Source organism: Chamaea fasciata, unplaced genomic scaffold (assembly GCF_029207755.1).
Source record: "Chamaea fasciata isolate MVZ Bird 193981 ecotype frontalis unplaced genomic scaffold, bChaFas1.0.hap1 SCAF_4, whole genome shotgun sequence".
Classification (NCBI taxonomy): Eukaryota; Metazoa; Chordata; class Aves; order Passeriformes; family Sylviidae; genus Chamaea; species Chamaea fasciata.
In genome coordinates, this window is record NW_027094089.1 from 9,062,397 (window position 1) to 9,084,975 (window position 22,579).

The 22,579-nt window shown below is 37.4% G+C and overlaps 1 protein-coding gene across 6 annotated transcripts in view; it reads left to right on the top strand.

Annotated features, from left to right (window-relative positions):
- Positions 1–10,780, top strand: part of MPDZ (multiple PDZ domain crumbs cell polarity complex component) — a 96,811-nt gene extending 86,031 nt beyond the window's left edge. For all 6 annotated transcript variants that reach the window (XM_066180835.1, XM_066180837.1, XM_066180839.1 and 3 more), the window contains 8 exons: positions 2,167–2,253; positions 3,573–3,669; positions 4,291–4,334; positions 5,398–5,520; positions 6,346–6,450; positions 6,568–6,680; positions 7,670–7,793; positions 8,561–10,780. In XM_066180835.1, the coding sequence (XP_066036932.1) occupies positions 2,167–2,253; positions 3,573–3,669; positions 4,291–4,334; positions 5,398–5,520; positions 6,346–6,450; positions 6,568–6,680; positions 7,670–7,793; positions 8,561–8,707 (840 nt within the window). In that variant the 3' untranslated portion in view covers positions 8,708–10,780. The remainder of the gene's footprint in view (positions 1–2,166; positions 2,254–3,572; positions 3,670–4,290; positions 4,335–5,397; positions 5,521–6,345; positions 6,451–6,567; positions 6,681–7,669; positions 7,794–8,560) is intronic.
- Positions 10,781–22,579: the final 11,799 nt, after the last annotated feature.

Genomic DNA, 22,579 nt, shown 5'->3' on the forward strand with positions numbered 1-22,579 from the left:
GGTTCTGAGGGAGAGCAGTGGTCAGAAAGGGAGGTAGGAGGACTTCTGTATTTTCAGCATGTGCTCCTTAGTGAGAATGCCAGAACAGGGTCTATGTTGTGGCAGTGAACTTGTTAGTATACTCTTCTTTGGTTATAGTACTTTTCCCTTCTTACATGATAGTTTTTTAAATTTTATTTAAAACACAGCATTTCTTCTTCATATACTGTACCTCTGCTGAATAAAAATGCCTTTTCATATGGGAATTTTCTTTAATTTTGACAAGCATTTTGGAGTATCTAATTGACGATGCTTAGTTTCCACTTACCATTCATATATTCAAGTTCTAAGTACTTAATCATTGCTCAGTAGTACTTCCAGTTAATTTTCATAGCCCTGAGAAATGTTTTTAAATACCTTACACTGATTATTTTTAATAATTGTTTTGTTCACATAGTATAAGTGGAATAAAACATGGTCACTTACATGTAGGCAGCCACTGTTTCCTGTTCAGGTATCCATTCAGTTTTCATTCATGAGAGTAGGATCTAGGAGTGAATTGCCTTGAACTGCCTAAAATGTATTTTGCTATAAAATTATTCTATAATCTTTGGAAAATTCCCGTGTATTTTAAGTAGAATGAGATCGACAGAATGCGTCATCGGTCTGAGAATTCTGGTTGTTTTTGAAGTGTTTCTTTTGAAGTATCCCCTAGAGTACATAAAAAGACTATCAGCTTTTCCCCTCACTAGACTTAAAGGATCTATCAAATGGAAAAATTTAGGAAGAGAGAGAAAGGTGTAATAAAACTAAATGGGAATTGATTTATTCACGAGTTCCTTTGGAAAGTATTACTTCCTACTTTCACACATAATTTTAAAATCTCATTTGTGGGCTTGTGTATTGTGAGGGTGTGGTAATTTTAGGTGAATAATTTCCTCAATTTTCCACTTTGAATAGGAGTTGTCCATAGGGTTTAATACAACTAAATTCATATAAGCAAAGAAGAATGGTTTTGCCTGAGCTTTGATCAAGTCTTTTCCAAGACATTGAGAAGTCAATATTATTTATAAAATAAAAAGTGATTTAGTAATAAATCGTTTTTAGTGTCACCCCTAAGAGAATAGCAACAGGATATGAGGTATTGAGACCTTGTTTGAATGGATCTGTCTGGTTGGTTTTGATGTATTGGCCTATTATTGTGAATTTTTCTGACAAATGCATGAATCTCTCTTAGAATAATAAAGTTGAAACAGGATAAATAAAGGCAACATCATGTGTTACTGTATTCTTTGAATGCAGAGGTTTACACTTACAACTTCCCAGTGAAAGAAAAAAAATCAAAATAGCAACAAAACTGAATTTTCTGTACATTGCAGATTGATGTCTTCTCTTGACACTACTTGTATTATGTAGAAAGTCTAATTTTCTTAGCTTTGTGATAATAACTTTCCTGTTTTTTCAAAATAATGTCTTGATATTGAAATATTTAATTGCAGGGTGAATTTTCTCCTGACGTATGCATTTCATGTAGACGTGAATACTCAATAGTGTAGTAGTTAAAATCTTAAATGCTAGGATTTTCCAATGTGCAGTCAGTCATTTTCACCCAACTTATTGCTGGAAGTCAGATGCAGAAAGTTCACTTAAACTAGGTATTTAGGAAATTTTCTGCCCAAAATTTCTTAGATAAATTGGTGTCTATGCAGAGTAACAGATAATTTCAAAAGTTTGAGAGAGATTATTAACTTCCAGTTTAATTACCATGTTCTCAATCATATCAAGAGAAATAATGATTAAGACTTCCAAGATGTTACACTGTTTTTAGTTTTTATTGTAAAAATTGTGTGTTGATATTGCTGTTCAGAAGCTATTCCTTATTAAGTGCAATGTAATAGAATTAGTCTTCTTGTGTGATTCTCATGTCTGCATTGTAATACTGATTAATCCAGTATAAAAAAATTATCCTGCTCAGTACTGGGTATCATGGTGTACTTTTGTGTGTGTCACTGGTCCTGCCATGAACTCTACCTGGAAAGTGTTCATTTCAGGACTGCTAGTCCATCATTCTTCCCTCTGTCCAGATGGTTTGTTTTTTTCTTCTTCCACTTTCTAGAAAGTCACTTAAATATTTAGGTTTTACTCTTGTAGACAGAAGACATTTGTTACAAGTAACTATTTTTTTAGTGTTCCTTAGGTACAGTAAGACTAGAGGTTGGAAGAATAAAAGCTGGGCCATTTCACTCTGAGAGGAGAACATCCCAGAGTAGCCAGGTATGTAACTATAAAACTTAGTTTAAGTGAAATAACGGTAGATAATGAAAGCAAATGGAAAGATTGGTTTTATAATGACAATTATTTTTCTCATACCTGATCCAAAATGGAAAAAATTGCAGCTTTTCAGTAGCCATTTTATGTGTTCCGTTTAGCAAATTATATCTGTTCTAGACAGGATCCAGCCAAAAATATAATCCTGACTTTGCTCCAGGCTCCAGCCTGGAAGCTTAAAGAACTCCAATTCTCATCAATACCAGAAGAAGCTAGAGTCAACTTTAGACATCTTAGTTAATTTGAGAGTAGTTGGCATGCAGTGAAGTATTGCTTCAGTAAGCTTAGGGAATTGCTCCATTCTTTGGATGGTCCTTACTGTAACCTTGCCTGCCAGAAGCAGGAAACCTGTGCTCTTTCCATCAGGCTTCTCGTACTTATTTTATTGTTGGTCTGATGGTGGATTGTTAAGACCTCACATCAATTTCTGCATTTGAAAGTATCTTCCATGCCATAGCAGCTTACACTGTGATTCTTTCCAGTAGGAGCTACAGTCCTGAAAGCTCTCTAAGTACCTTAATAACTTCCTTTGGTTGTGAACTGGGGATGAAAATTATCCAGTATCAAATATAAATAGTTTTAAGACATAATTAAAATTAAAGTGAGTGGGTTAAGACTAGATGAGACTGACATTTTAGGCTCTCTTCAGACTTAGTATTGCTAAACAACATGAAAATGTGCAGACTCTGGCTGGTCTTATTTTAAGATGAAGTTCACAGTGTTGAATGTTTTGAAGAGTGTGTCACAGTCAGTGAACTATTCTCCTCACTAGGAACCATGTTGTTCCTTTACTTGCCCTTCAAGTAGAGTGAAAATCTTTCTGGAAATTGTGCAGGTCAAGTTGAGTGGAGAGCCTAATCTTAGTTGTAGCTGATGCAGTAGGTGAACATTTGAGAGCCCACATGAGGAGTACTGAGATCTGTCTTTTGTGTTCTGTCCTTACTGTGGTACTTGTGGCTAACTTGCATTAGAAGATCTCTGTAAGGTGCAGATACTAGGACCTTGTTGGGCCCTCAGAAGAAGCACTTCAAATCTTTGCATGGGGTTGTAGAAATACAGTGAAGGCTCTGTTAGTCTTACGATGCATCAAAAAAGAGCCATCTACAGTGACCAAAAATTTTGTGGAGTTCTCTGACTCAGTTTTAACTGGGCAAAGAAAAATAAAATGCTGCAGAAAATAAACTGAATATAGCAAGTTACAGTTTTACTTTTAGTAGCTAGGTCAGTGAAGCTCTTCTCTAATCCCACTCTAACACTGTGTGTAGGTCAGTGAAGGAAGTGGCTGTCTCTTGTCATTCAGTTTCCCAGTTTCTGGGTCCAGCGCACCTGAGGTCTTTGAAAGTGGCCTAAAGAAAAATACCGGTAAGTTGGAGAGTTTTTTGGTGCTTTTAGTATTTTATACATGTGAACTGGTAGCTGAGATCTTTCTGTTAAAAACTTGCAACTATGCGATGTAGGCCTCAAAGTGATTCCTTAGTCAGTAAAACACTGTGGAAGCAGTTACTGCTCAGTACATCGTATATATATTGTAGTAGCTCTTTATAAAAGAAACTTCTAATGTCAGCAGTTGAGATATTGACAATCTAAGGTGAGCCATAATTTTGTGTTTAATCTAAATATATCATATGACTAGCTGTCTCATTCATAGAAATACTGATACATGTGGAATAGCTGTCTCATGCTTAAATTTAGAACAAAGTTATTTCTGATCAAAGTATTGCTAGAAAATAATGTTTTTCTTCTGTTGTACTTGAGCATGCTTAACAGTGTTATTCCAAAAGTTATTTAAATGGAGAAAATTCTTTCACCTATTCTAGAAGTATTTAAATTTGATTATTGTAATGATGGCCACTATCAAAATCAGATTAAAATGTATATAACAAAGAAGCAGAAACTTAGTGATTTGGATAACTTTATTGGAAAAGTTTTCTAGGAATGCTAGTTTAACATTTTATTTTAAATTTATTTTAATTCATTTGACAGCAGCTTCTGAAATACAGGGACTAAGAACAGTTGAAATAAAAAAGGTAAGTTGTAGCATGCAGTGGCATATATCAGGAATAGGTTTTGTAGGTGTTGTCAGTATGTGTCTTTACAAAATGAAAGAAGTCTAGGCTTATTCATTGCTTTAGGAAAGGAGCAGGAAATAAATTTGTTTGTCTTTTCAGTTCAGGACTTTATGATCTCCACTGCCTATATTTTTATGTAAGGTAGTGTGACTTCTGCAATCATGTTTTGTGAGTCGTGTTGAAAGCAAAAGATGGAAGTGATACTGGGACCTAGTTTTATTGTTACCAGATTGAGTTAAATGCAGACTCTGTTTTAGTCAAGTCAGGGGAATTATACCAAATTTGGAAGGCTGTTTTTTAGTTTTTGATATTTTTCTTCACATATATTTTTAATGAGTAGGTTCTTGCATGACAGCTGCCAGGTTTTCAAGTGTGAAATTCAGTTACCTTGATTATGCATGTGAGCTTAGTCACAAACTGCATCTTATTTTCAAAAATATTTATATTTATTTGTCTTTGCTTGGCATCTAGTTCATTTGAATTGATTACATGGATTGTATTCAGCCATTCTATTTTACAGTAGAATCTGCAAATACCAGTTTGCAATAGCAGTTTTTACAGTGAGGTATTTGGGTGTGGGGCAGTGGTATATAGTTGGTTTTGTTCTTCAACATTTGGTCATTAGGGGAAGCATAAAAATTAATTCTAGTCTTCAGGAGATTCATAATAGGATATTCATATAGAAGTACTGAGGACAGCAATCCTGTCTCACTGGTTTTCCTTGCTCAGATGTCTGTGCTGACATTAAGAGTCAGGTGCTGAATTCTATAATTATTTAGTTTGGTTAAGATAAAATGCACAACTAAATCGGCAATTTCTCACATACCACTGAGAAGAAGAAACATCAATTCTGGTCTCTGCTTTCTTGAAGTGATGCAAAGCGTATAAGCTTTAAAACTGATTTGACACAGGAATTCGAATTTGCATAAAATAGGGGGTTTAGTGATCTTTTGAGGTAAGCCTACAATTCTCTGTATTTTTCTTTCCAGAAAAATCTAATCCTTTTTTAATACTATAACAGAGCCCTGCAGATTCACTAGGAGTGAGCATTGCTGGAGGTGTAGGAAGTCCTCTTGGAGATGTTCCTATATTTATTGCCATGATGCACCCGAATGGAGTTGCAGCTCAGACTCAGAAGTTAAGAGTAAGTTAATTGTTAAGAAGGTCATAAAGATTGCATGAGTAATGCACTGTAATTGCTCTAGACAGGCAGTAAACCAGCAGTTCAGTGATACAGTCGTTAAGTGCTTCTGGCTGTTGAAAGAATTTTTGCTGAATTCTTGGACTGATGAAAGAACACTTGGATTGATGGAAAAGAAACTCAGATTGGTAGCATGGGAAAGTGTAATTGCTGGCATGTGCTTACTTAAGAAAGGAGGTCCTAAAGCAGTATTGATCTTAGAATTAGTCAGCTTATGAAAATTAAAACCATGGAGAGTGGTTCAGAAGGATGCGTTCTATAAACAGGTGCCTCTGCTGAGTGAAGTGGTCATTCCTACAAATGTAGGTGTACAGTCTGTTTTATCTCTCATGTTTCCTGTGCTTAGGACAGAGAGAGTACATTTTAGGCTCTCCATTAGGGTGGGGGATTTTATCTGAAACTGTACTTAAAAACATGTTGTATCCAGTCTGCATCAAAGGTGGTTGAATTTGACTCAGGTTTCTTGGAAAATGTTATTTAAAGATGCAGTCAAACAGAATCTCTGATGATAATTTGCTACTTCAGTCTGTCGGTCTTCAGGTGACATGCAAAATGCATCTCTGTTTTTTAATATGTGTATTTCACGAGTTTTAGGATCATGTCTGTAAAGCATCAGTACTTTTTACACTGATTACACTAAACGGGTGTAATTTGCTAATTCCGATGTTGAATTTTCTGCTTTTGTACTGGGTCATTTTGTAGTTCTGCTGTTGTTGAAAGTGACAAATTTATGTAACTAAGTTAGATTTTTTACATTTTCTTTTGTAGGTTGGGGACAGGATTGTTAGCATCTGTGGAACATCTACTGAGGGCATGACCCATTCCCAAGCTGTTAAAATCTTAAAAAATGCTTCAGGTGCTATTGAGTTGCAGGTAAAAAGTCCTCAGTGACATGTTGAATATTTTCTGAATATTGTTTTTCCAGCTGCTACATTGAACTATTTTAGTGTCAGCATTCTTATATCACTGATTTCCAATCTCTGTTCCTAGGTTGTAGCTGGAGGAGAAGTGAGTGTCATAACTGGTCAGCAGCAGGATCCACCTACATCCAGTCTTTCATTTGCAGGACTAACTTCAACTGGCATTTTTCAGGATGATTTAGGGTCAGTAACTATAGAATGTACAGCCTCTGTAGCCTGTTACTTTAGATGATATTTAACCTATAAACCTTACAAATTCTAGCAAATAATGGATGACATTTTTTGCTTAATCATGATTAACATATTTGGTATACATGGGACTGTGGGCTGTAAGTCCTCTTCTGTGTTTTTCATGGTGCAGTTTGCTGTGCTACAAATTTTTTGGATTCTCTGTAGAGCCTTCTACAGTCTGTTGTTTCACTGAGATTGGATAGCTGGGATTAATTGATACATACAGAAATTCTCTTTTCACTGTTGTGTCTGTGTTTCCATAGTATGCTCTCTATGAGGCTATCAGGCGTGCCACATGTTTCTGGTATACAAGGTATACTGCTTCTGGTATTCTGCAGGGTGCATTATGTAAACAAGTTTTGCGTCAAACTCTATCATAAATTTGATGCATTTTTTCTTTTAGTAATGGGGAGAGAGAAAAAGGATTCTTTAGTCACACATACCTACTTTGAATAGTAGAATTCCGAAATTTCTTACCATCAAAGTATATATGGAAAAATACACTTATAAACCATCTGTATAATAAACACATACATACAAATAAACAGTCATCTGTTAGGAGAGAAGCAATTAAACCTTAATAGCATAAACTATTTGAGGTAATTTTAGACAATACAGGATATTTAAAGTAGATGTTATGGAATCTGGAGATACTGGCAATGCATTGTACTTGTTCACTAGTAAGCACTGTTGATGGCACATAGCAGCCATAACTGTGCCCTGAGCTGTGTATTTGAAATAGCTACTTTTATATAATATAGACATTGGGTAGTTTACAGTGTTTTACATTAACTGAAATGGCCAGTTCTTTATAATACATGTATTTGTAGTTATAGTGGAAAAGGAAATGTATTGGTTAGCTTAAAAGGAGTAATGTTTTTTTGTTGAATATTCTACATTAAATCCAAAGTTCAGACAAAATACTCTTTTCCCTTTCTCAGACCTCCTCAGTACAAGACCATTACTCTGGACAGAGGACCAGACGGCCTTGGGTTTAGTATTGTGGGTGGCTATGGCAGTCCCCATGGAGACTTACCCATTTATGTGAAGACAGTGTTTGCAAAGGTAGGTGGAAATTTGTTCAATCAATCCATTTATTAGTTCACTGCAGTTTTTGTTCTAAATCATGGCCTGGATTTGCAGTCAAAAGAATGTTACAGTTTCTCACAGCTTTTCCTTTTTAGTGCAAAGGCTGATCACAATGTGCTTGCAGCATTTGAGGCTGTAATCTCAAAAGATTGAGAATTTCCAAATATACATGATTCAGCCTATTAGCAGAGTCTTGTCCACTTCTCATGACTGGAATTGCGTAAATACTTAGAAAAAACCTCCCTGGCCTTATATTTAGATTGTGTTTACTTCAGGTAGTAGAGAGAGATGTTTTGTTGAACTCAGACTGGACCTTCAGAGAAGTTCCAATGCTGACCTGGATTTGATAGTTTGGATGGTTCTAGGAAACTGCAAAGAATCAGAGAAAACTGGAATCACGAATGCTAAATTATTATGGTAAATCAAAGCATCAAGCTGTCTATTACATCACTTCATGAAAAGTTCTCCAGGTCTTGAAAATGTTACTTCTATAATACTAGGGTTTAAATTATATACTAGCTGGAAAAACAGAGTTAAGGGAACCAAACAATCGTGTAGATCTGGTTTCTAGATGTGGAACTTAACTGGGCAGGGCGTACTGCAGAGTTAGGAGTCTTCCCAACAATTGTCTCTGTTTGTTTCCCTGAAAACCAAAAATATTGCAAGGGGTTTTCTTTTCAGGATTGTGTGTCAGGAAGAAAAACAAATGTGTGAGTCCGCAGTTACTTCTTTTGTCATTCCAGGGTGCAGCAGCAGAAGATGGACGCCTCAAGAGGGGGGATCAAATCATTGCTGTGAATGGGCAGAGTTTAGAAGGGGTGACCCACGAGGAAGCAGTTGCTATTCTGAAAAGGACAAAAGGAACAGTCACTTTGACCATATTGTCATGAACTGGCTGCCTGATGGGTTAGGGCCAATAAGGCAATATTGTTTACTCTCCACATAGTTAAGAGAATGGAAATATTTGTGTATTCTTCTTGCTCTTTCAGCTTCACAGAACTGTGTTGCAGCACAGAGGAAAAGTAACATTTAACCATATTTTTGTATACATTAGAAGTACTTCTCTTCCTGTCAAACCACTGAGATGAAGTTTTGTTAACTGTGGAAACACATGGATATTTTTCATAAGAAAACTGAAATGTTTTGGTAAGAGACTTTGGATATTTGAATAATATTGAAAAATTATAAATTCACCAAGTCAGCAAGGGAGTTGCGTGGGTAGCAGTAGTCAGAAAACAGGAATAAGGTTTTTGAAGAAAGAAAGTATTTGGGAGATAAGGGAAAAAGTATATAATCTGGAGGCGGATGGTTAATGGACCAAATGGTTCTTTGGAACTAGATGATTTTTAAGGTTCCTTTCAACCCAAACTGTTCAATCACCATATTATTTCACAATGCTCAAGTAGAAGGAACTTGGTTGGTGACTTGGGTGGATTATTTTGCTTGTCTTTTTGTGCATTTAAATTTACTAAGTCATGGTGTATCTGAAAAAAAAAAAAAAAGAACACTGTGTTTCTCTTGGCTTAGGTTTGAGGGTTTTGGCAGCAGTGCGGGGTTGGGGGGTTGTGATTGTGCTGGTGATGGTGGTTTTGGTTTTTGTTTGTTTGTTTTGTTTGTGGATTTTATGGGACTTGTGCTCAGGGCTGAAAAATCCATTACTAGTGGAAACTGTTCCTGGTGATTAAGAATGCCCAGAAACAGCAGTATTAGAAGAACTAGGCTTTTAAAATAGGAATATTTTATAGTTTATATGGGTGAAAACAACTTTCCTAATATGAAGTGTCTGTAGGCGAGGGTTGTCCTCTTCTAACGTGCGAGACTACACACAGGGTCAGTGCAGACATTTCTGCAAGCTGCTTGCATCAGAGCTGTCAACAAACCTCTCAGAGCAGCTCTGCTCAGCTGCAGCAGGTGTCTGGATATTGCCAATGTGCAAGGAGTTGATATTAATGGTGTTGCTGCCATGATCACTAGCAGCAAAAGTCGAGTCCTCCTTGAACTGAAGAGGCATACAACCAGGAGTAATGGGGTTGACAATGGGTAAAGACCTGAAAATGCCTCACAGTGGAGGTGAGTAGTAAGGCAGCAGTGAAGGTTTGCATCAGTAATAAGCAGAAGAGGAGCTGTGACAGCTACAGCTATTATTTTGGGGATATTAATTTTAGAGGCGCAGATAAAAGTGTCTCGTAATTTATTGAGCACACTGCTGATCTAGTTAGATCAGCAGTGTGGTCAATAAATGCATTACTTTCTTATCACTAAAACTTTATCTAAAAACTGCACTCAGTGAAACACTTTGCTAATTGTAACCTGCCTGCCTTTGCCTGCCATGCTCTTAGGAATCTGGCAGATAAATCATGCTTTTCTCATGATTTATTTTCCTGCAGAAAAATTTAGCTGAGTCTTTTGAGAGAGGAAGGTATCAGTTAAACTAGTATGCTATTTGGCAGCAGGATGCTTTGTGTTAGTTAGCAAAAATTGAATTTTAGCAAGAAGGCCACTATCTCAACTATCACTTAAGAGAAATACGAACTGAAAATGCAGGCAATGGTCAGGTCATTATTAGGGGATAATACAAAAGACTAGCATTCATTTTAATGGGTCACAAAAGCAGGAGTGTCTGTCAAATAGTATTAACAGACAGTATAGCTATGTGTAAGTGAATTAACAAACTCCACTCTCTTTGTCTTTATAACTATTCTAGAAGTTACACTGTGGTAGGCTAAGATGCAATAAACTAGATGTTACCATTGCCGGATGCTGCTGTTATTGAATTGCTTTTGTACTTACTCCTTGCATACAGTGAGAAATGCCTACATTAGAGTATGTAAAGTCGCTTTAAATAGCATCTATATTTGTAACAGAAGTAGTGTACAGCTATTTTGTTACTGCTCTTGTGTCACAATGGGGGATTTAAATTAATAAATTCCAAACTGTCATGATGAAGTAAAGTTCTGGGTGTGTTACTGGTTGCTTTATAATGGCATGCTTGCATTATTCATTCTGTTCCAAAGATTAATTCAAAACAATTTAATAGTAAAGAAAGGCATTACTCTTGATGTGAACCTTAAAGCATTGCTAAAAATTGAATTTTTTAAAAGATTTTTATCTTCACTTGTAAACTCTTAGCAAATTCATGAAACTGTGAAGCTGTCTTGCTCTTTTGTAACAGAGAGCATTAATCATTGTTAAAAAACCATTTTTTAAGGCATGGGATGTGCCATGAGGGACAAAAATAGTGGGCCATGGAGCTTGGGACTCAGAGAACAGGCTCTCCCCCAAGCCCCATGCCAGGAAGCTGTTGCATGACCACTGCTTTGAGGTTGCCATGCACTGGGCCACATAGTGATAAACTTCTCAGGCTTAGGATGTTTGGTTTTCTTTACCATTTTGTATTCAATGCAATTTTTCAGTAACAGGGATTAGTCCTCTAAGATGCTAGGTACTGTGGCACAGTTCTACCAAGTTTTATGGTTTTGGTTACATTTTTTCCATGTTATTGTGTTACAGGGTCAGAAGGGCCTGGTATCTTAAAGGTTCCATCCCATTTTCTGGTCAGATAACCAGCCCTTTCTTTTAACTTTGTTTAACTCTCAGCAATTCATTGCTGGGGGTAATCAGAGTGCTATTAATGAAAATGTCTTTAGTGTTAGAGTGGTATTAATGAAAGGGACTGTCACTTTATGAAAGCATGGGTCTGGATAAAGGACAGCTGATTCATAGGATTGCACATTTCATTTCTTGACAGTGAGCAGGTATTGTTGGCATGGCTGCTTTTCTGTTCATTGCTCTGTTAGGTTTTATTTCTGGGTTAGCTTTATGGTAGCAGTAGTATTGTTAATTCTCAGCTGGGAGAAGGGTTGGAATTTAACAGCTATTGCTGATCCCCTTTCCTTCACACTGTTCAGTCTCTTTTTATAAGAAAAAAAAAAAAGGCTTTATATTCTGTAGACCTAGATGAAGAAAAAAATGTCAGCTTTGTTGTTAAGTGTCAAGAAGATACTTTGTTTTGCTGACAGAGACTTGCAAATAATGTGGAAGTACTTAGTACTTTTAGTAGTGTTTTGCAAAGAAAGCCTTAAGTTAAAATGGGACTGAGATTGGAAAGGGGCATTTGTTAGATTTCTACACCCACTTTTTCTTGCTTTTTAAAAACAAATAGTTTGAAGCTTCTAAAATACTCCTGTGTAGGAGGTACTTCTCCTTTAAGTTCTAATTGAAACTACTAACAATAAAGTTTTCACTTTCTTTACAAATGTTCTTAAAACTGTAAATATTTATAATAGTAAACAGTATTGTCCTTAGCATATTCAACACCTGCAGTGTGGATTTTTCTTTTGTAAGTGGTCATCATTCATGTTCCTCAACAGACATGTAGATCTTTACCATAATGTGTTTTAGTCTATAGCCGGTGTTGCACGGTAATGCATTAACTTACGAAGTTTGGCCACCTCTGTTCATGGAAGTGGTAACAATAACAGGTGAGAAGATCCAGTTCAAACACTTGAGAAGAATACACCTAATGGAAAATGATGCCCAAGTAAATCCAGGTTCCTATGATCCTACTCTCCTGTTATAAAATCTTCCTAAGCTTTCTACTCCCAGTGAAAACAATTGTTTGAAATGGGTAGAAAAAACGTAGATACTGCTTCTCTTATTTCAGTAGAAAGGAGATTAAATTCTGTTAAGATATTCATTCTAAAAGCTGTGTATGCCTGAGCTGAAAACAACAAAATTTTCCAAACTAATATATTAGTTTTCAGCTGGAGATTTTTTTGTTCAGTTGCAGCAGCAGATTGGTTTGTGAAAGTAAGCCAAGCAGGTTTTTACTTACTGTTTCTCTTCAGACTACTTTCTCTTCAGTCCATTGGTTTTGATCTTCATATAAGTAATTTAAATATATAACTTTTTTATTACATCAGAGTGCTTGAATCACATACAAAAACAACGTACCTGTTTTTATGCCTGCCAGTACTACATTGGATTTTTTAAGTGCTTGCAGTTATATGTCAGTCTGTCTATAGGCAGACAAGAGAAAGCTTTTTCTCTGAGAGGGGAGGCTTTCAATTTGTTAACACTTGTTAGTATTTTGTAGTATTTCAGCCTTTAGTATTTTATTAATTAAGATTGCACTTTATTAAGTGAATTCAGTTTAATTAAAAGTATGCTTTGACTGACAAATGTAGACATTATACCTAAAAGAGAGTGAATGTTTTTGTTGAATATTTCTGTGGGATATCAGTTGCCTTTTTGAGTCCTGTGCAGCACTGTTCAACAGCAGTGTGTCAGTTTGGTGTGTTTTCATAGTGTTTTGTTTATGCTTCTCCCTGTTCACAGCCTGGTACATTAAATGATGGATTGTTGGATTTCCACTACTGCGCACCAGTTAAAAGAAGTTTCTTGTTTGGGCACCTCACACAGGCACATAGGCTGAGGCACATGAAAGGTTGTTTTGGGCTGTAAATTTCAAGTACCTTGTCATCACAGGGATGCCAAAGTCACACTGTCCAGCACTTTAAGGTTTCACATTATTAAGAATTTTACAAAAAGCAGTGGGAGCAGCACCTTGGGTAGCTAGTAGGAAGTAAGTTGCACTCTCTTTCTGGGGGAATATTTATCAGAAACTGTCAAAAATATATACAGTTTGTTTTGACTGAAAAAAATATATTCATTACTCACTGTTAAATGTGAATATGTCTATTGGAAGTAGACCAGTATTGCAAATGAGTTATAGATAGATAGATAGGTAGATCGATCTCAAAACAGTCCTCATTTTTAAAGTAGTAGGTGTTTACTGGAATTCATGTTTGTGACCACTGAGGACAGGTGATAATAAAAGATTGTTAAATGGAAAAAGAATTAACCTTTGTTACTGTCACCAAGACCAGAAGAAGGGTAAAAGTGCTAGTATTCATATATTTTTTTTTTTTAATAAGTTCACACTAACTCTTTTTCCCAGTTTTTTTGTTTTTTTTTTTTTTTTTTTTTTCCCAAGTGTAAAGTTCCTCTGAAGGTCTAATAAAATGTTATTTTTCTTATACTCTTGAAATTAAAAAAAAAAAAATCAGTGTTTCAAATGCATAATTTTTCTTGGGTTTGATGAATATACACACATATAGGTAGTGCAGGAAAATGTTAATGTTAGCATTCTCTTGGGGAATCAAAGCAACTCCAGAGCTAGTGTCTGGGCTGGAGACTACAGTTTTGCTGGTTGGGTAATTAAGTAGCATAAGTGACACATTTAGTGTAGTTAATTGTAGTTAGTTGTTTCTTGGTGATCTTAAGCACCAGACAATACCTGCTGCATCTGCAGTTTCTTTTTATGTGCATCAGGATGGTACACTACTTGAATTGCCGTGTCCTGGAAAAGTTAGTGTAAGAGAAGTTCTAGGCTCCACCATTTCTCATTGCAAGTCATGCTTCAGTTGAAAACTGAGGTCCAGTAGCGTTTTGGAAGAATAACTGTAGGCTTCTGTCTGTGTGAGAAGTTACGAGATTTAAGTCTGAGGCAGACAAAAGCTCAAGTGGGCTGTTCTCTGACAGGTGTGGTGGTTAGCAACTCAACTGTGGGTACAGCAGGCTCCAGAGACACTCCTTGACAGGATGGATGCATACTGACTCTTTTCAGTCCTGCATACTGAAATTTCACTTGCAGTCCTGGAAATCAGGGCTTGGGTGGCTGGTTGACTGTGGGGGTTCTGAAAAAGATCTATCCTTGAGCACCTTGGCTTAAATGTAAAGATCATGTAGAGAAGCTGAATTTGTTGTGCCTTTATCCAGTTCCATCAGGTACCTCCCTTTTTAAACGTATACATGAGAAGAACTGCACTCCAGTTTATTGTTAATGTAGACCTAGAGGTTGTTCTAACTAAATACGTATGTTGATTATTTCACAAAAATATTTGTGGACACACTTTGTTGGTAAGGCTTTTACAGCCTCTTTCACAACACTGAATGACAGCAGTGATTGCCTTTTTGTTAAATTAACAAAATCTTCGCAATAAGGATAAATCTGGGCAGGAAGGAGAATTGCTTGAGGCAAAGTAGGAACCTTCTGGTCTGAGCTGATTTTCCTGTTGTGACTGAGCATGCTCTCTTCAATCTATGCCTTATCTTCCTAGGAACAATTGGGCTTTTGTTTGTTTCAAATGGAAGCTGACCATCAGAATTCTGTGTATATAGTCTCCCTCTGGAAAAAGGATTTTTTTCTATTGTGGTTGCTAGAGCAGGAAGAAAAATAATACAGCTACACCTTTGCTTTAAGTGCATATTTATGGAATATTAACATTCAGTATAAATTGCTCATTAACTGTGTATTGTGTGCTGTAATATGTTCCCTTCTTTCCACTCTTAGGTCAGAGTCTCTTCAAAGCTAGCTATTTTGCCAGCAGCCAAACCATTCTTGTCTGCGCTTCTCCTGCTCCCATTTTATTTGATGAGAGTGTGTGTGTTGTGCTGGGGGGGCACATTATGTGTGAGAGGAGGATGTCAAAGGCTGCGTGTGTGCTCATGGACATGTGTGCATGTGTAGATCTGGGAATAGTACTGTGTAAGGGCTAACTATTGGCCTGAAGATATTTCCTGCCAGGTTTTTTTTTTTTTTAATCTTATGGAAGAAATTAAAATAGGTACTCTAATCCTTTTTAATATGTAAAGGTTCTCAAAGGGTTTTTTAAAAGAGAATAAATATTTGATCTGTTTTAATGTCAGGAAAAACTGCATCAGAGACTTTATCTATTTCTTCTTTGTGATTTTGTGATTCCCAATGAACCTTTTTCTGATATGAATGTACATCTTTTCTATTAATCTGGTAAGTTTAACAATGGAACACATTCCAGGTTCTTCTTTCAGGACAATGAAGTCTTACTTGAGGCTGAGAAATGTTTGGGTCTGGGATATTGATGCTAGTTTCTGGCACTAGGATCACCTCATGGAGTATGAATATACTTCGGAGTTCCTCACTGATAGAAGCCCTTTGTTTAGGCCCATGTGAAAGACCTCACATTCTTAGGATTGTTCCTTTTATATACAGGAATTATACTCCGTTTTATTTTACTGATAGTTTGAATACGTGTTATTGACTCCCACTTGAGTATAAACCTTGAATCTGTTGGCCAAGCCAACAAATCTGTTTAAGCCAAAGTGGTAACGTGTCACCCCAACTTTGCCTGCTTTTCAGAGTTTGCATTTTGTTTTCACGCAGCTTCAAGAAAACAATGTATATTTTTAGAATTTATCTTTTTGTTTACATATTTCTCCTCTGGGAGGAGAAAGGTGACTGATGGTGGTCTTCACCAACGAGGTCAAAGAAGTGGCAACCTATGTAGCCAATCTTGTGCCTTCTGAACTGTATATAAGATGGAGTCAGAAAATTAAATATTGAACTTTCCTGCTGACCTTCTTGCTGCCTGCCTCATTCTTTCGTGTCTCTACTGGAGACAGTAACGTGAATTGGTTTGGTTTCCTTGTAAATGTCGAGGAGGTGAACCAAGCAGAAATGTTGGGCAGCTAGCAGTAAGGGGACAAAGGTATTTACTGATACCTGGCAGCCTGTGTGCTTCTTTCTATTTTGAAAGATGGCTGCAACTGCCGTAGTATGAACTTCCAATTCAAAAGTGAATTGAATTAACAGGAGAGGGGTAAGTTAAATTAACAGGTAGCATAAGAGGGGAAGTGCTCACTTATTTAGGCACAAATAGGCATGGGGGTGAGTGTTTTTCATGGCATTCCATGAGTGTTTTTCTTGTATTACAAAACCAATAATCAAGGTGTTTATGCAGGCAGCTGCTGATTTCAGCTTGTGCACTTAGCCTGGGAGCTTCAAGTGCTGAAGCTTTGTGGGAGAGGCTATTTGGCTCTACTGCACAGCCCTATATGAACACCTTGAAGTTAGACTAGCCCTGGAAGAAGGTCCTAAATTGGTTAATAGAAGGTGACTTTTGTCTAGCTACATTTATACATGTTAAAAATTTTCAGTAATAGCCACTAGATAGCACTAGAGAATCAAGGTAAATCTCAGTGCAGGTTGCAGAGGTTTAAATGATCACAAGCACTCCAAAACAAACAACTACTGGAACTTGTTGGTGCTTAGCTCATATCAGCAGCCTAATGGAAATTAGTTAGTCAGGAGAATGTTATTTTAACTTCTGGTGTATTTAAAATGTCTACGCTGATGTATTTCAAGCAGAAAACTACATAGCATTAGCTTGAACAGTTACCCTACTCTGACCCTGATTTTAATGCGTTTGAACTTTATTGAAAACCACAGGCTTCAACAAAATATGCATTAAATCCAAAATGTTTAATACTGGCCATCACAATAACACCTCTAAAAATATTCATAGGCATATTATGTTTTCCAAAAATATGCCTCAATAAAATCCTCATCTTATTTGGAGAGAGAATAAAAAGTCTGTCACTGTCTGTAAGTTTATCCCTTTCAAAATTATTCATCATTTTTAGTTTTTCAAGTATAGTTTAGGATTTTGAAGATACCTTTATTTATTACCTCTATGAGATGTCAGGGACTGAAATTCCTAATCTCTGCTATGAAGGCAATAAGGGTACTGCTTCTACTTGCTTACTGATAGCCTTTCAAGAAGCCCCATATGAAATTTTTTTCCAGACGGTTAGGAAAGGGATAAAGGTTTTAGGAGAAAGACATGGTTTTCTGCCTGCATGTACAGTGCTTTTTCAGAAGTTTTGCAGTCCTCTTGCAAACCATATACTTAATGCACAAAAGTAATTTTGTTTTGCACATTCATAAGCAGTTTATTGTGGTAGTGTTGAGGAATGTACACAGGTGCTGTGGGTGCTGTGCGAGGTAGGAACTTAATGTCTCCTCTGAAAACTGCATTCCTCAATTCATTTTAAAATAATTTCGAAGTAATCACAAATTCTGTTATTTATAACCAATGCCACTTCCTCCTTTGAGAATGTCTTAAGAATTTTTCACAAGGATCTAAAATCTGAAGTTTGGTTGCCCTGAACTCCTAGAGTAATGTGTCCTAAGTGCTTGTCCTGAAGGAGATATTCATAATCAGCTCAGGGCATCTGGCTCTTGTGACTTGCTTCTAAACTACGTTAAACAGACTGATACCAAACTATGCAACTGTACTGGGGCTTATTTGCTATAGGCATGGTTCATCTCTTGTGTGGGGACTTTAAAGACCTCAATCTTGGCTGTCATTGATAAGAGCTCACAGGAGCTCCCTGTGGGCTGGACTGATACATGTGTGAACTCATTCACCCAGTGGACTGTTTCTTGCAGAAATGTGAGCCTGTTATCAGGAGATGTGTGGGCTGTCTTTGGGGCTTGCTTGCACTTACAGTACACCCAGAATATCATTACGTACCAGTTCCTGTAAATTCACCTTTTCCCAACAGCATCTGAGAGGCACGTGTTTGAACAAGGTAAGAGATTTAATGGAACTGAAGGTTGATCATCTGTTTCTCCACAATTTAAATGAAGATTTTGCAGCTCTCCTGTTTCCTCCCATGCCAGTCCCTCAACTGCAGCTTGGAAGGCTGAACTTTCTTAGTTATGAGCCCATAATGTGAGCATGGAACTGAGTAAGGTTTTCAGTCACACTTTCAGGCTACTTCAGGCATCCTTTAGTAGTTGACAGCTATTTGCAGTTGCCAGGCCAGTAAAGCAGTTCCCTACAGGACTAGGAGGTTGAGCTAGTGTTACAATGCAACTGAAGCAAGGTTGGCAACTGACACTGTACTGGAAATCCTTCCAGACCCTTTTTGGCCTTATATTTATTGTACGTGTTAAACCATACTGGTTTAACACGTACAATAAATATAAGTAACCATGTTACTTCATTCTCAAATGCAGCAGATTTTCCAGCTTGTTTTGCTCCAAGTGCCACTGGCTTCCCTATGGAAGCTTTTTTTCAAGTGCTGTGAAAACAAGTTCCAGCAAAACTGATCTTTATCAGATCCTATTCAAAGGGCTGCACATTCTGAATACTGAAACGGGCCAGTTAAATTTTAATCTGGGTTACATAAAAGGTTGCTCTTAAAGGGGCACATGTTGGCATTGTTCTCACACCCATTAACTTACAGCCAGAAAATTAAAAGGCCAAGAAACATGTCAAACCTCAGTGTAAATCCATCTGTACATGTGTGTATAGGTAACTTCTAGGTAGGATACAATCTCAGAAACTTATCTGTAGCACCCTGCTTACTGCACAGTTTTTTTTTTTTTTCATGCGTGGGGTGTGTGGATGGTGCCTTGCAGATTATGTAATTCAATAGTTCTTTCTGCGGGGACAGTCCTTGTTTTGAAGACCTGCTGTCAAAACACTGAGAATCTTTTTCATGTAAGTTTAGAGGGGTAGCGAGGCTGTGCTCAGAAGCCTGTGTGTGGTCTGAGCAGGGAAGATACCCGAAGTAAAGGCAAAGGCATGTAACAGTTGGGAATAAGACAACCTGCATTTAGCATATTAGAGGTGGTAAAACTTAGTTGAATTGCCAACATACAATTCTAGCCAGTTATTTTTGAAAGTATGGGCTCTTGGTTGCTGTTCTTTTTGAAGGAACTGGAGTTACCACAAGGAAGTGTAAGTGAAGGCACATACGCCTTGGTAAACCAGACTATGACTCATGGGAGATGTAGGATGGCATCAGTGCAGAGTAGGAAAAATTAGACCACAAACTGATGCCTTGGTTTTTTGGGGAGTTTTCTGATAGTATTTCTAGTCTGTAGTGAAACCTGAAGCAAGATTTTTTTCCCACAAATAATCTCTGATCTTTAGTATATAGTTTAAATTATTTATTTATAAATGTTTCTTTTCTAATTAACTTTATGTTAAAATTACATAAAGTTTTTGTAGGGAATTAAGAACAATTTTCTTGTGTTACAAATTTACACTTTAGGGTGTTTTAAGATCTGAGAGCAAGTAAGTCATAGCGTGCCAAATTGAGACATCATTTACATACCTGTGATGCCCATTAATCTACATCAGGGGCCTTTCATATTTACTCCTGTGTACCTCAGATGATAAAATGGCCCGAGGCATTTGGTTACCCTTTGGTTTCAAATGCTCTTTCATTAGCATTGGGTATGACTTCATTTAGATGCAGGACTGCTACTCAAATTACCATGGGGAAATTTTTCCGTGTTTTACTTTTTGCATGGGAATTAAATTGTAATCAAAATCCCAGGAACACTGCTGTAGCTAGAAGTTAATCAAGCAGATTGCCAATGGCCAGCTGCTGGGTGAAGTAGTAAGGCCAGGTGAGAGTGTACCTGCAGAAGCATCTGAAGCAACAAAATACAAAACCACCTCAGGAGTTGGAGGTCCAAACTTAATTTCCTTAACCTATTTGCTGCTGTCTTTGGGAAGACACAAAGCCTCCTTGTTAACTGTATTTGGTCCTCAACACAGTGTTAGCTGTGTCTGCAGTGCAGTGAAGTCTCAAAATGGTGGATCATTCAGTCCTCATCTGTGAGAAGGGATCAGAGCAGGGGAGAGAGTTAGAGACAGGGAGATGGTCCTCCATTTTGTCACAAAAAGCTGTGTGTTTAATTAAAGCTTGAGGTAGGCTTAATCTGTGGCCCAGAAAAGCTAGCAACACAATAAAATAGCATGGTTTGTTGAACAAAAACAATTGCTGAACCCGCAATTGACACATTTTAATGGTTAAACCAAACTTCCTCTCCTCTGTTGCTGTGGTCTTACACTTGTTTGCACCAAATTTGTATGGGTAATTGTTTGCTTGTATACACTGCCAAGCATTATTTAAATTTTAAAAATGTTCTTGACAAGGGGAGTTGGAAGCTGGAAAAGACAGAATTTGTGTCAACAACGCATGTGGTTCCCAAAACAGCAGAGTGAACATGTGTGCAAGAGAGATGTGTGTGCGAGACATAAACAGTGCTATGTATTGTTGCTGACAATCCCAAAAGCAAGCATTAGGAAAGGTATCTGACTGAAAACTTTAGAAGCCACACATCACTATGCTATCCTGTCTCAGGAGAGGTGCAGGCAAGCTTTGCCTTTTGGTCCTCTGGCTCTACTGCTTACAGTGCATCTGAGTAAGACCCAGCTCAAGAAAGGGTGGCAACATTCCTGTCTAGGTGTTCCTGCTGATAACAAGTAGCTTGGGAAAACTGTGCTCCATCACTTAAGAACCAGTGGGGGTGTCTGCTAAACCATCTCCATTCAGTTTTCATTAGACAGCAGACTGTCTTCTACATGTCTTACAGATACACCAGAGATTCAGACTGCTGTATTTTAGTCCCTGAAGACAGTTAAGATTAAGCAGGTACACTCCCAAAATAAAATTACTTGTCTTTTTCATAGTGTAGCTACCCCAAAAAACTGCCTTCAGATTATGTTGTGTTAAGAGGAGAGATACAGTGACCTGAAAATAAGCAGCAGACTGTCCAAAATATGGGTAATGTTTGAAGCTAAGAACAGCTCTAGAGAAAAGTAGTTGTATGTCTAATATGCTTTATTGATAGGCTCCTAAATTAGGTGATGTGGGAAAATAAATCTTAATTTTAGCTTCAAAATTTTCCCTCTTTATCCATGTAATCATTGTTTCCTTCCTTGCTTTTCAAACAGCTATAATTACTGCTTGAGCAAATAGAACATGCAACTGGAATCGAAGCAACTATAGTATGCAGCTGTCTTTGTGTTAGTGATCAAGTCAAGCAGGGCAGATCTGAATTAAATTTGCAAAGCATAAGTTTTCCTCGTAGCTAAATCAACTGAAAGTAACTCACCCCTTATCATCTGCTCAGTGAAAGTTTCCAGCAGTTGTGCTGTAAATATACCCTGAAACTACTGTTATGGAAAAATAATTGTTGAGCAGTCTAAATGCTTTAAGGGATGATCAGTCCAGTGGTGTCATCAGAGTTCCGTGGTCCTCAAATGCCCATTTTTCACCCAAATGTATATTTTTTCAGCCAAAATAGAGTTGTGATGAGATTCCAGCTGCACAGTTTGACCTATTACAGGTAAAAATTCCTTTTCATTGCCATGGGTACATGTTTGCACATTATTAAAGCTATTTTTTGTCTTGCCTTAATATGTAATTATTGTTTACTGATACAAATGTGGCATTTAAATGCACTATGAAATGTCAAAAATTATAATTGAAACCCTAGAATCTGAATTTTACTCCAAGTGCCTGTGTCAGGGAAGAAACCTACAATTTTTGCATTAGGGTATGAAATGGACAAGATAATAGCCTCCGTGTGCCAGGGAAAATATGTGAGACACTTGTTTCTGTTCAAAGGGAATTACAGCTTGGACTGGAGAAACAGGACAGGCTTGGCCCCAAAAGCTGGTGCACTTTTGTCATCAGCAGGGATCCCCGTCTTTCGTGCTCCATGTTACATGGTGCAACAGAGCAAAGGCAGGTCAAATTTCAGCTTGTTGCTGGAATTTGTGGGGCTGGATGTGGCACACCTGGAGAGATGAGAAGAAGCTTGCACTTGTCTTTGGGTTGCCACATGACAGCTCAGGACAGCTCATTCAGAGAGGAACTGAGAGCAGAGGCTTTGGACTTGGAAGAACTCAGAGACTGGAATTCTGGAAATGGCCTGTTCACTGTTAAGTCAAAGAGTAAGCTCAGCTTGGTTACAGATGATCTTAGTCTTCAAACCCTACTCCTCTTGTCCTCTCAATTACTGGAGGAACAACAAAATACTTGTCATGGACAAGGGAGCACTTGCCACTTCCTGTGTTTAATGTGCAGAAAGATGTCAGTGGAAGCAGATCCTTTCCACGTGGCAGTGACTA